Source organism: Folsomia candida, unplaced genomic scaffold (assembly GCF_002217175.1).
Source record: "Folsomia candida strain VU population unplaced genomic scaffold, ASM221717v1 Fcan01_Sc006, whole genome shotgun sequence".
Lineage (NCBI taxonomy): Eukaryota > Metazoa > Arthropoda > Collembola > Entomobryomorpha > Isotomidae > Folsomia > Folsomia candida.
In genome coordinates, this window is record NW_019091198.1 from 6,654,515 (window position 1) to 6,667,971 (window position 13,457).

At 36.7% G+C, this 13,457-nt stretch overlaps 2 protein-coding genes across 4 annotated transcripts; one reads left to right on the plus strand and one right to left on the minus strand.

Annotated features, from left to right (window-relative positions):
- The first annotated feature begins 122 nt into the window (after positions 1-122).
- LOC110851561 (C-type lectin domain family 10 member A) lies at positions 123-2,127 on the plus strand. The gene is made up of 6 exons (XM_022099404.2): positions 123-971; positions 1,065-1,169; positions 1,250-1,276; positions 1,356-1,409; positions 1,480-1,648; positions 1,720-2,127. The coding sequence occupies exons 1-6, from the start codon at positions 902-904 to the stop codon at positions 1,943-1,945; spliced, it is 651 nt and encodes a 216-aa protein (XP_021955096.1). The 5' UTR covers positions 123-901; the 3' UTR covers positions 1,946-2,127.
- On the minus strand, positions 2,056-6,223 carry LOC110851560 (major facilitator superfamily domain-containing protein 10). 3 transcript variants are annotated; one of them, XM_035853272.1, is made up of 8 exons: positions 5,444-5,648; positions 4,564-4,604; positions 3,925-4,277; positions 3,638-3,836; positions 3,436-3,560; positions 3,157-3,350; positions 2,871-3,079; positions 2,056-2,782 (listed from the first exon to the last, which is right to left on the minus strand). In XM_035853272.1, exons 3-8 carry the CDS (start codon positions 4,267-4,269, stop codon positions 2,508-2,510), a joined length of 1,347 nt encoding a protein of 448 aa, XP_035709165.1. In that variant the 5' UTR covers positions 4,270-4,277; positions 4,564-4,604; positions 5,444-5,648; the 3' UTR covers positions 2,056-2,507. The 3 variants fall into 3 exon arrangements, with proteins under 3 accessions (XP_035709165.1, XP_021955092.1, XP_021955094.1); XM_022099400.2 differs by lacking the exons at positions 4,564-4,604; positions 5,444-5,648 and adding an exon at positions 6,071-6,223; XM_022099402.2 differs by lacking the exon at positions 4,564-4,604 and having other exon boundaries at positions 5,444-5,617.
- Positions 6,224-13,457: the final 7,234 nt, after the last annotated feature.

Below are 13,457 nucleotides of genomic sequence, written 5' to 3' on the forward strand. Positions count from 1 at the left end.
TGCTATATGTACATATATGTATTAATGACTAAAATCAGAGGATCCGGTTAGATAACGTCTTCACTTCCCTCAGCTTTAATACAAGTTTAAGAGGACGAAGCGAGTAATATTTCATCCTGTATGACCCGGAATAACCACTTGAATTACAATGCCCTCACATTACATTACATTACGCAATCTTTTTTCTTCCTACAAATTTGTTCATCTTTCCATTCTTTCTTTCTTGGGATATTAGATTGGATTGAGTCACATAAACTCGAGACGTCAATGCCTTATTCCCATGTTCCAGCAGTATGCAGCCAGTTATGATTGATTAATGAATGTTGGTTTATCTTCATCGTCAGAGAGAGAGAGAGAGAGAGGTCTGTGACTTATGAACAAGTCGATTGAGAATAAAAATGCATGGGACAAAAAAGTCTTTGCATCGTAAGAATATATATAGAATGACTCAAAGTAAATAGAAAATATTAGTATTAAAATACTTATCTGTACATGTATCTAACTCATCGTTTATATGAATAAGTTGTTGACATTTGCTTTTTGACCATGGATGGAAATTGATAAAGCAAAACACATGTAAGCCACCAGACAAGATCACTGATGATGAGAAGAAAGACGAAGATCAGGAAAAATGTTCCCTCCACTTTGTAAATGTCACGTACTCGTAAATCGTCATTCCATCAAGTATTTTAGTTAAGCCAAATGGTCCAAGCATTGGGAGGGATGGATATTAAAGTGATAGAAAATTTGAGAAAGTCTCTCTGTATAAAATTGGAAAGACGAGATGCATCCCAGAATAGCCCAGTCCGAGACTCACTGATCAGCGTCGATAAAGCAAAATAGATACATACATAATTTTCTGCCTGGAATATAGCAAAACTAATAAATCAAATTAGCGACGATGTCGTCCGAAAGTTTTTACAAGATTCTTGTTATAATCGTTACGATTTGGAATTCCGGCGTGGTTGGGGGTATGCATTTTTCATTTAGTAAAAACATGATTTTGTTATGTATTTACTTACTTATCTGTTTTACAATAATTGTTAAAACTTTTGACATCACAGAGCAGTACAATTGTGTCGCTAAAGATTTCATTAGGCTCGGAAATAGCTGTTACTATTTCAGCACAGAAATAGTATCCTGGCAAGAAGCACATTTCAGATGTCGAGGTAAGTATGTAATTCGTGGCAGTATTTAAAAAAATTCTATTATATAATCATACATATTTCATGCAAAATTATCATATCAGATCGAGATGCCCAGCTTGCAGTTTTAGGTAATAAAAAAATATTTTATTGCAAATGTCGGCTTCTCGTATTACTTATATGTATGAATGACCTACATATATCTTGTAGGAACGCAGCATGAAGACTCCACGTTAAGAAATTACTTGGAACAACCAGAATTTGGTAAGGCTAACTTTTCTACTCGACACAAATTATCAATTTAGATAAATTGCATAATTACTTTAATTTTCAGCACAACTAGGCCGTTGGATTGGTGGATTTTGGGTGGGGGGATCTGATCGAAAATGGATTTGGGCAGCTCAAGGGAATGACATTGAATACTTGCGAGGATTTGCGACCACAAGCGTTCTCGATCTTCAAACGGAACAGTGGATGTGTCTCTACATGAACCCACAGAGCAGGTATTCAATTAACGAAGCTCATCACAATCCACTCCATACTTTAGGTCTAATTTTCATGGGAATTATTTCAGATATCGATGGTCAAACGAAAATTGTATTCGTCAATTACACTACATTTGCGAAGCACCCTTAGTTAGAAAAAAGGAGGTTAGTGATGAAGTGGAGATGACCACTACTCCAATAACGACAACCACACAGGAACCATATGGGGCCGTAGAAGATCTTTATGAAGACGATAACGACGACGGCGACGACGACGACGATAATGACGATTCAGAATCATCTGCAGACACTTGAACTTTGTGTAAATTCAATGCACCAGTAAGCAACTAATGCAGCTCCTTATTTTAAACCAACATTTAAATGAATTTACAATGAATTAATGACAATTTCAATTATTATAACAGTTTAAAACATTTGTAACCCTTTATATATTTTTTGTTGTAAAATTGAATACAAAAATTTGTTGTCTTAAGTAATTCGGACATTTAATATATTTCATTTTGGTATTAATCACGTATCGTTGTTATTGAACTATAAATGCATAATCCTATGCTAAAATACTGACTTTCAAGAATTATGGAATGTGACAATATAATTAAGGCTAGCATTGCGAGTATTAACAATATTGGAAGGAATTTGAATTTCAGCACCAATGAATTAATGAATACGAAAAAGTAAGATAATGTGCCGTAAGTATGACGTATGTGTATAAGTACTAAACTAAACAGATATTTAAGAACAAACAAAAAGTAACACATCAAATTGTGTGGCTGAGGATATACCTACGAGTACGACGCCTTGAACAATCAACATGACATATTTAACAACGTTTGTTTAGTTTGACGTAGAGATTGCATTATTGAATTTTTGTTTTGCTACTAGTGGCTGCATCAGATCGTCCATTTACGGCTTTGTGCAACACAAACAGCGGAACTAGCATGGCGACTGCACCGATTGAATATGCCACGGTAGGTCCAAAGCACCAAAATAGAGATGACGCCACAATGGGACCGACACCTCTTGCCAGGGCTCCCAAGGATCGAAAAATACCAAGAGCCGTTCCGCGCTCGTTCATTTTGGGAACTCGTGATGTAGCAATTGAAGTAAGAGTTGGACCGCAAATTGCAGATCCTGTTAACAAAAAAATTTGTCACGTACAAACAACTGCACCACCAATCAATGTATCGACGCAGATTAATAGTGTTAACATAAAATATACCAATTGAATAGCAGAATAATCCAAACGCTAGTGTAGTGAGGTCATTGCAAAATCCAAGAACGAAAAACGCTGGCATCATGAAAATAACTCCCATCATCGCAGCAGATGCTTCCATATCTGTCTTTAATCTTCGGGTGACACTGCCTTGTAGAATGGCCATAGTTATTCCAAGGATGGTGAACATTTTCCCTTGCTCCATTGAAGTAAACCTACGAATAAACTTTTATACATTACAAAATCTTATAAAGTCTTACAAAGTTTTTTAAATATTCTTTTCAAGTCATACTGGAATTTGGATTGAGTGAGAAACGTCAATGTAAATTCCAAACCACTGTAGATAAAGATGTAGAGAAAATATGCATAACCGATAGGTCGAAGTTGTTCTCCAACAGAAACGGATTTGAAACTAAAGAGGTAAGGAGGCCAGATGTATGATGAAACTTTGGACAGGTCAAATCCTTTGGATTCTTTAGCATATTTCTGTAAATTGAAATTAAGTTTAATAGTTTTAGGTGCGATTTAAGTGAATACAAATAAAGACGGTAAATAAAAACAGTTCTGGTACCGGGTGCAAGGTTTCATCCAAGTACAACGAAACAATTATAAAAGATAAGGCTGTCAGACAAAAGCATGCAATAGCTGGAATGGAGTAGTTTCCCGATCGAGCAAAATAAGCACCAATGGATGGACCTGAATAGTACAAGAACCAGTGTGCAAAATTTAGATAACAATTCTACTATAAATTAATAGAATAAACAACAACTTACCAACAACAAATCCGACGGAGAAAGCAATTCCAATCAATGCCATACCCTTAGGTCTCATCTCTGCAGGGCAATCATCCGACACAATAGTAGTAGAGATTGAAACATTGGCTCGACTCAACCCTCCAACAATTCGCGACAAGATGAATATTGGAAATGATGCTGCCACCAGCCACAAGAGATGAGAAGCCATAATTCCAACCTATTCAAACAAAGAGTGTGTTATTGCATGATTGCTGCATTTAATTGAATGTTTAAGTTAGATTGTAATTGTAGTTTTTATTAAGTACCAGACAAATGAGGAGAGCCTTCTTTCTTCCGTAGATGTCGGAAAAAGCACCCAATATCGGGGCTGACACGAATTGTAATAATGAAAACAGGGAACCCAAAATTCCACCCATCAAGACAGTTTCAGACTGATTTGCTGGAGCACCTATCAAAGTTCCAAGTTTTTGAGAGAGTTGGGCAAATTGTGCGTATGTCCCACTCTCGTCGTGTTCCTTGTAATATTGCAAAATGGACGGGAAAAGTGGAAGGATGATAGTAAATCCGATGAGATCAATTAACAAAGATATCACAGTCACGACCATGGGTCGCTTCATGCTGGACTTGCTGTCCTTTTTCGGTTCACCCATCTTTGTAACTAGAACAAAAAAATAACACAACATGGCTTTTTAATAATTTGAGATCAGTCGAAATTGAGCTTTTTTGTGATATATGATTATTATTCAACAACTCAGTTAATTTCAATCAAATTAATTGTTAAAATTGATGAACTAAAATATATATATAAAAAGTAAAATTTACACACAGTAGCTATCTATAAAATTCAATAAGCCGGTTATGTTTCAAAAGAATACAAATTTGCCTAAATTTATGTGCATAACTAAAGCCCTGGAGGAAATACCAATTTATATTGTAAAGCTTACAGTATGTTGCCGAGACGTGAGGTGTCAAACGTGAATTCCTTCTGCGCAATACAAACAATCTCAAGACAAAATTGAAGAGATAGATTAAAAAGTGGACCAAATAACGGGATTCAACGGCTGACGATGAGTCTAATAAGAAACTTTCATGAATTTCATATGCCGTTTAGTGTGATGATGGCTTTTTCTCTGCAAATCTGTGCGAAAGCTTCCCAACCACTTCTGCCACAGCAGACAATGAACCATAACAAATTACAATTTCAAGTAGTGATACCTACACATTATTTGCATTTTATAGCATACATAGTATTGGAGATTTGGAGTGTGCCACACTTGCCAATTCATGCCCATGAATCAGTAATTAATGAAAATTTAACTTTAGTTAAGTTATATATATTGCAGGTCTATTCCCCCAAATTGCAGATCATCATCGTTTTTATACTATATCAACACCGAACGATTGTATTCAGATCTCAAGGTCGATAATCGATTTAATTTACATGTTCTACTCTATTAACTCCTCCATCCGTATTATTAGAAGCAAATTTACATCACTTTTTTTGAAAAACAACGGTGTCAAACCTTCCTTTAACTACCAGACAGACTTTTAGTTCGACTAATAAAACATATTGATATTTAAATCAGCAAAGAATCGAATTTCAGATTTTTTATTCATTCAGAGCCAACAACAAACTAGTGTGAAACCTTATTAGTCTTGGCAATTTGGCAATAACACCTGTCTCTGTAATTTAATCTCAACATTCAGCAGAATAAGAATTGGGCCAAGTTGACGCTTTAAAATTCAAGGAACTGGAGACCTCAAAGTATGTGACCTGCCAACTATTATTATGGTTAAGATAAGAAGGCATTCCAAAATTTATACCTGATGACGACGATCTGATCACCGGATTTCGATAATAATAAATATGATATGTACACCACTGCGGACGAAAGGATCCCACAAACCACAATCTCCAGTCCGATCAGCCGACAGGGGGGCAATAATAATAATAAATTATTGGCGAGTGAGGTTTCCAAGGCAAAGGTATTAATAATAACAAATATGCAAAAAATGAAGCCGGTGTTAAATGAATGTTATCAAGCAGAAGCTCAACTCCGTCAGACTTTATAAACCTACTACATGCTCACACTCACGTCATAAAAATATTAAACGTGCTTATCTTTCCCTATCTAAATACGTAAATGATACAGACCAGTCATCACTGTGTGTGCTGGAAAAGATGACCTTTTCTTTCCAGATCGAGGACATCGAGGTCAATAAATTAATTACGAAATTACACAAATATATCACAATATGAAACCTTCAATTTTTACATATTAATATATTCCTCTCAGCTATTTGTATTTAATATAATGAAGAATGAAATAAGAAACCACAGAAAAAAACGAGGTCATCTTAACCTGGCTGGTAGAATACTGAATACGACATGGTTCGAATACATTCGACTGAAAATGATCAAATTAAGTATCAAAAACCAAATTAACTCACCTGTTCTCATCCAGAGGATCGACAACTCAGCAGTTGACAGGAAGTGATGATTTGCCACTTTTCTTCTTGGCTACCAAGTTTTAGTGGTGGTTCCCGCGATCCTTTTATTATTTTCTCCTTCCTTCTTGGGCCTCTGCATTTGTCCAACGCCTCGTTTTGGCCACTTCTCGCCAAACTCGGAGAAAGTGTGCAACAAGTGCCTGCAAAACACAAAATTATGCGACTTTCTCACACGACTTTCTCATACATACGCAAGTAAATCGATGCCTTAGAATTATTACACTCGGTCGTTAGCATCACACTCTTCTCACCCTTTTTTTGCTTGACTATTAGGCATCAAATATCATAATTCGTGTAATTTGATAATAATGACTGGCATACCTGCGTAAAAAACATGGCATGAAAAGTACAACACTTGACGCGATGAAAGAGAGTCAGTGACTCATCGTCATCAGTACAATTCCATGCGTGATAATTACTCTATATGACTAATAAACTAATAATGGCGTGAATAATTTCATGAGCCATCGTCACTAACGCTAATGAATTAATGTATGCATATAGTAAACAGGAAGCGTAGTAGCTAGATTTTCGATTCTTGGATGATTTCAAAAGTTCCATTTTGCAAGAAGTCGTTCCGAACGAGTCCATCGAGTCGGTATGCATTTCTTGTCAGATCTCAATTAGAAGAATAATGTCTTTGACAATTACTACTTCGGCGTCCTGTCACGATGAAGGTTCGAAAACGTGGAGGAGCACTTTCGCCTAATTTACGGGGAACGAATGGACCTCCTGTGCTGTGTGTGTGGAGAGCATGACACGCTGCATTAAGTAGAAGGATAAGCGACATGGCCAAATTTATGACTGGTCCCTAATGGGTAATAATCGGTAATTGTTCTGCAAGATGGGAATGTAAAAAACACCCACTACATCACCCACGACAATGACTTTGTTATTTGTAAAATGAGACTAAAAATGTCTTGTTGACTTTTCATTTATTTTCCTGGAGAGAAAAACCAACTCTGAACGACTTGAAGTAACATGCAAAAAGTCTTATAATTAGGTTTCGAACCGAGTTGAAACCTTGTGTAATTTTAATTCAATGTGTGCACGAAATTTTAAAAATCATAAAAAATACTTTTGAGAAACTTGTATTTTATGACAATGAATTGTTATGCATTTTCTTGTTGACTTAATTGAAAACTCGGTTGCAGGTGTGTATAAATAAAATATTATGTAGAACTTGTAACTGCATGCAAAAATGATGATAAAAATGTAATACAAAGCAATCCGCTAATCCATGAAATTTTGGTTGTGAACCTTCTTCATCAAAATCATAAGTACGTATTTACTAACTTTTTAGAAGTTACATAATAGTTTTTAGCACTGTGTACACACAACTCAGAATATTTTACAAAATAATATTACTCTACGATTTATCTTGTACAATAATTTGCGTATATTTTTGCTTCGACATGGGAACTCGTGTGCAGATATGGGTCCAAGTTATAGAAAGTGAAACAAATTCGTTTGTGGTTGGTGAGAAGACGAGCATTTTTCTCTGTCAACGCTGAGCGAATAAAACTGATTTATTAATCTTCTGGCAGATTAGTTTCCGAGAGTGAGAATCGCATTAAGTCACAGCTTCCAACTTGCTGAGTGACAAACGACCAAGTTTCATCCGCCACATTTCCCGTGGCATTTACTAATTTGTACCTCACTTGTCATTGTCGTGCGTTCGGTGTAAACTAAATTGCTACAGTTTAGATATGCAGCAAGTAATGAGTGAGCGGTCTTTAGTAGAAAAACAGTGCAATTCTACTTAAAATAATAGTTAATGTTAGCACATCCCATCGATCGATGGTCAACCCAGAAGGGTTAAAATCAGGATACTTTATCAGTTTCAAATGTATTTCATCTAGTTTAAGTTAGATCCAGATTAAATTATGTATATGTAAATGTGTGTATCCAGTACTGGTTGTTAAGTTAATAGGGTTCATGGCATTTAAAACTCTGAGATAGATTAGTCACACAACGAAAGTGATGACATTAGCAAATCAACTCGTGTGTGTAACTACGTGTTTAAAAATAATGGTGCTATCTCACATAGATATTCTTACAATACGATGATTCCCATCTACCACGGAGCACAATTAGCAAGCAATCGAAGAAAGTATATGTACATTCTAAATATCTACTCCTCCGGTGAATGTGAGTACGTGTGTAGTTGATGCGGATGGTGTAAAAAAACGAGTGTGAAGTTCCCTTGAAAAAAGTAAGGAATTCTTGGCAATCGACCATTGCAGAAATCACACCCCTAATTTAGCTCTAAGTATCGGATAATTTACGGTCTCAAGAATGGCATCACTTCATCATTCCTAATTCTCCATTTCTTCTACGGAACAGAGGTTACGCTTCCCTCATTTCCAGTCGGTAGAATTTTTGCCCATGTTCACGATTTGTAATTTGGTTTACTTCAAGAGCAATTTATCCAGCAGAGTTTTGTTCTTTGTTTGGTTTACACATAAGAATTTATGAAATACACAAGTACATATTTAGTCACTCAGAGTAAGCAGTATTAGGCAGCAGAAGAGATATACAAGCGAAAAAATATTTATTATAATTATACAATGATTCAGGTGTGCTAATTGTTGCATTTTCTACTTTGCATGCAATAAATGTCAATAAACATCGTCAGACTTCTGGTGAACAACCGTTTGACACAAGGGAGGGAGAATACATGATATTTTCATTCCTCCAAGTAAAAATTTATTAAATATGTCAGACTGGACGAGTAAACTTTGTGTAAAGGAAAACAACCGGGATCTGTTTGCCCCTCTGTAGTTGTGCTTCCCGAAGGAGGTCCATGTATCAACAAATGCGATTTCCTCATCCTCCTTCCGAACTACGAGAAGCATTTTATCTTTTTATCATTGACTAACTAACCACTCTCTCGGTTAGTGATGTTTGATGGTGTTGACTTTATTGGTAAAAGCAGCATGATACATATTTTGGTGTGTATCGTATCAGCAAAGGAGCAGAGATTGTTGGGCTGATGCCCGAAAAGTGTCGGACGATTCGAATTAAGACAATTGAAACGATCTTTCAAAATTAATTCACATTTTATGTCCCAATTTAATGTCAACGTCTCGTGTTGTAATGTTGCCGTAATTCAGCGTTATATGCAATTTCATTTAATGATTTCCTCCTGTAATAATTTCTACTTGTCTCATCACCAGCATTTTAACACAAATCAACGACTATCTATTACACACATTTGAAGAACGAAGGATACAAAATGTCCATTGATTGCGCCTCATAAATTTAGTCATGAAAGTGATCTTTTCCTTGTAGCCTCATTGATCATTATCATCCATATTTTCTACATGCATGAATCGACTCGTATCATACGCGTTTGTGGCATCACCGGAAACCATGCAGGCGGAGTACAAGATTTTGGGCAGCGTTGCTTACGAGTGGGTAGCACGTTATCCTGCGTCGGAGTATATCTGCATCTTACGGTTGATTGCATATTATTTCAGCGTCCTCCGATTTTGAAAGAGCGGCTGTGGATTTATTCCGTGATGTGGTTCGTTCGGCGACGTGAGGACGAGGAGTAGTGGTGACAAAGCTACTTGTCGTTTGAGTTACGGCCCCCTTTTCTCTAATCCACCTGTGAGGATGATGGCGTGGTTCGTTGGTGGATGTTGGCGTTGGGGTGCCCGATCTCACCGAAAACTACTCTACACACAGATTTAATGCTTCCCGTTCCCACCCGCAGCTGTTGTGTCCATCATCCAAGGAACATGGTTCGCCACTTTTATCTCGGCATTCCTCCTCCACAACCATCGGCCGTCACCACCACCGCCGCTCCTCCGGTGCTGTCATTAGCTAAATGGTTCGAGATAAAAGACTTGTTCGAGTGCACTTTGGCTGCTCTGAGACGCTGAGTACCACAATAAGGATCCCCCATGCTAAATACATGCCAGCATCCGAAACAGTCTCATGTACCGAACTTCTTTGCATCTTTCTTAAATGAATACGAAGAAAATGTGAGACAGGCTGCATTTCTGAGTTTGGGTTATGCAGTTATGTATGTAAGAAGATGTTACATGTGCTCCTCTTTCTCTCCTCAAATAAGAGTACAAATGGAACCAAGGAAGCTGTCCTGGCCCACAATTACTCTCATAGATCACTATCCTGATGGACGGCTCATTAAAGCGGAATAGGTTAAATTGAGGTGTCCAAGTTTAACGACATTACAATGAATGAGGGATTAATGGGTGAGGATGAGGTCCTAATAACAATTAATTTTGCTATATTAATGATTTTGTATTGAAAACTTGTAGCTTTACAATTTGTGGATAAATTATACGTAGGAGCTCAATACTAAAAGATTATTGGCTCCAGTTACTGAAGGTCATCTTCCTACGATGCGTATAAGAGACGTTACGATAGGTCGCGGAGAGGATGACCCTTCAGAATTTGAGACAACACATTGCACTACTTTTCTCCTCTGACAGTTTCGGGCTAGCACCAAACTCCGGCCGACCGACACTGTTTATTTTTTGTTTGGTAACCGAATCCATAAAGTGTTTTCAAGTGAAACAAAAACCGATTGTGAGCCAAAGGAGGATCGAGTATAATGGTTTGTAGTGAGTATTTTTTAGCGTAAAAGTTAAATCTGAGCTTCGTTCTGTCGGAAAATTAATGCTTAATAGAGCTGCAAAGTGGCTGTCCCGAGCCACCCATGAATCTTGAATGACGGGTAAAAAACTAACTTGTTTTCTTTAAAAGATGTTCAAGACAGAGACAGTTCAGTACGTGTTAGTGGTGATGGTGTTAAATTGTACATTTTCGGATCGGGAATCACTACTATTTACAGTACACATACGACTGTTACTTAATCCTGTGTGTGCACTGTATCCTTTCTTTCCCAAAGTTTTAGCAAGTTGGATAAGGTCAGTGTCAGTCAATCTAGGGTCTCATTTCAGCCTTCCTTCATTTACATCCCTAATCCCGTCTTGAACTAAACCAGACAACGTAACGTTCTGCTTTTGTCTGAATTATTTTTTTAGTCATACATTTCTACTAACTTAAGGATTCAGTAAGGGATAAATCTTTTAAGTAGACCAAGCTCTTAATTTTTACTTTTAATCTAAAATTTCATCATAGTACATCATAGTAAAGTGCATACTACCAGTTAGTGAACTACCTATATATTCACCTACCGGCAGAGCCGTACCGTGAAATTTTCAGGCCTGGTATGAGCTTCAGTGCCGGGCCCTTCATGTTAAATATATTCGATATTACGCAATCGTTTTCGCTCCAGAATACTAGTAGTATTTAGGAACGAAGTAATATTTTACCTATTTAGAGCACACTATTTTCCCAGATCCACGGGAAAATAGTGACAATTAAATTGTAATTTTAAATTGCTCAGACACCGAAATAACTCGAACCATAATTTTCGTTTTCCTGAATGTTCGTGTTTTCGGTTGTGCCAGAATTTGTGAATACATTTTAAGCCAAATCAGGGTTTTTCAAAGTAATAAATTTTTACCCCATTTCAAAAAATGAAAGCACTTTATTGCACAGAATTACATTGAGTTTAAGAAACTTCCACAATTCAAAAAAATTTTCTGGTCTGTAACATTTTTTCAAAATTTCGAAATAGTATCAAAATTTCAAACATTAAAAGTTTTTCCAAAAACAGTTTTTATAATTTTATTGAGGTAATTTTTTAGCAAACATGTTACTTGCTTGTTGAAATAGAGTTAAAATTTTAAAATTAACAACGTTTTGAAAAATCCTGCTTTGGCTGACAATGTATTCAAAACTTCTTCCACAACCGAAAACACGAACATTCAGGAACATGAAAATTACCGTTCGGGTTATTTGGGTGCGTGAGCAATTTAAAATTGGTCGGGTCAAAATTTGAGGAAACCACTTCATGCCGACCCATTTTAACCTTAAACGAATTATCATGCATGGAATTAGTATGCGAGAATCTGTATTTTTCTCCCTCGCATGAAAATATCACGGTAAAAATAGAAATTCTCGCTCACGGATTCCGTCATAATTTCATTTAAGCTGAGCATTATGAAAAATCCTGAAACACGTGTTCAATTATTTGTCTAAGGTTACATAATTATCGTGGTTTCGTCAAAATCGGAGCGAGACCTCTGGCGTCGTCGCATTGCCGATTAAGGGGCCTAAGTTTATACCAAAGTTTGTCCCTGGCTTATGGTAAATTTGCTCCCTAGCAAGGCACATTTCAAGTTGCCAAAAAACATGAAGGTTCAGCTAAGATGACGATTTTGCATATTAATTTAAGATTCGAAAGTCAGGCTATTAAAATTAAAAATTGTCCAGTATGTCTGCTCAAATTCATACAAAAATAATTACCCATGAAATACAAATAATATCTAGCAGTTTAATGTTAGGTACATCTAAACAAAAACTTTTTTTTAATCTTCAATAGACAAAAGGTCCATTATACCTAGTGGAAAGCTAGCGACCGAGCCCGGGCCTGGTATTTGCTGCCACCATATACCACTGTTGGTACGGTACTGCCTACCGGTGAAAGTCCACGTTTGAAAACGACACAAACTTTATTTAATGCAATATGGAGAACTTTGCTGCCTGAAATCAAAACATTTGTCTTTGCCATCGCCTCCGAAAATAATGGAGTGACTTTGCGTCTTTGAGAGAGATAGTTTTGGTAGGAGGGAGAGTAGGCCCACTCAATTTCACGAAACATTTAAACCGAACATGAAACTGATACTTTGTTTTTCGTTGAGATGGGAAAAAGCATGAGCGTAATGTGAGAACCCTTGGACTGATTGTTGTCAAGCTAAAATGTTACAAATTGAATTTTGCTGTAAGTAGTATGTAGTCTCCTGCCTCTAAAAGTCGGTGCTCATTTGCAAGCAATTGAATATTGTATGACGTCGAGGTTATCCCATCCAACCCGATAATTGACATGTTACACGGCAATATGCATGCAATAATGTACATCCAATTAACGTACACAAAAAATCAACTTATTGTTAGTATTACCTCTCAAATTAACTTTTGATTACTGTTACTTATTAATTTAAAAATCTGTAATTTTTCTCGAATATTTTGAAACCTGCAGCCATAAGCAGGCTCCATCCATCTGCATGTGCAGTTTTGCAATTCTTGTCATTTTTACACATGTAATTGGACACTTTGTCGTTTCATCGTCACTCAGAGTTCAGCAGGGCAAATTTTACGGATGCATATTAATCCCTGGCAAAATACCCAAGTCAAGTAATAAAGCATTGTTTTATGGCTATGTGGCAATGGAATAAATGAAGTAATTCAACACCCTCAGTAACTACATGTAGAAGACGTCAAATAG

Excerpts from the sequence above, each read along its gene's own strand:
- LOC110851561 (XM_022099404.2), top strand. The coding sequence starts at position 902 with ATGTCGTCCGAAAGTTTTTACAAGATTCTTGTTATAATCGTTACGATT. Across the intron at positions 972-1,064 it reads GAATTCCGGCGTGGTTGGGG|AGCAGTACAATTGTGTCGCT; the intron begins GTATGCATTTTT and ends TTGACATCACAG. Across the intron at positions 1,410-1,479 it reads CTTGGAACAACCAGAATTTG|CACAACTAGGCCGTTGGATT; the intron begins GTAAGGCTAACT and ends TTTAATTTTCAG.
- LOC110851560 (XM_022099400.2), bottom strand. Across the intron at positions 3,837-3,924 it reads AGGCTCTCCTCATTTGTCTG|GTTGGAATTATGGCTTCTCA; the intron begins GTACTTAATAAA and ends TTGTTTGAATAG. Across the intron at positions 3,080-3,156 it reads CTCACTCAATCCAAATTCCA|GTTTACTTCAATGGAGCAAG; the intron begins GTATGACTTGAA and ends GTTTATTCGTAG.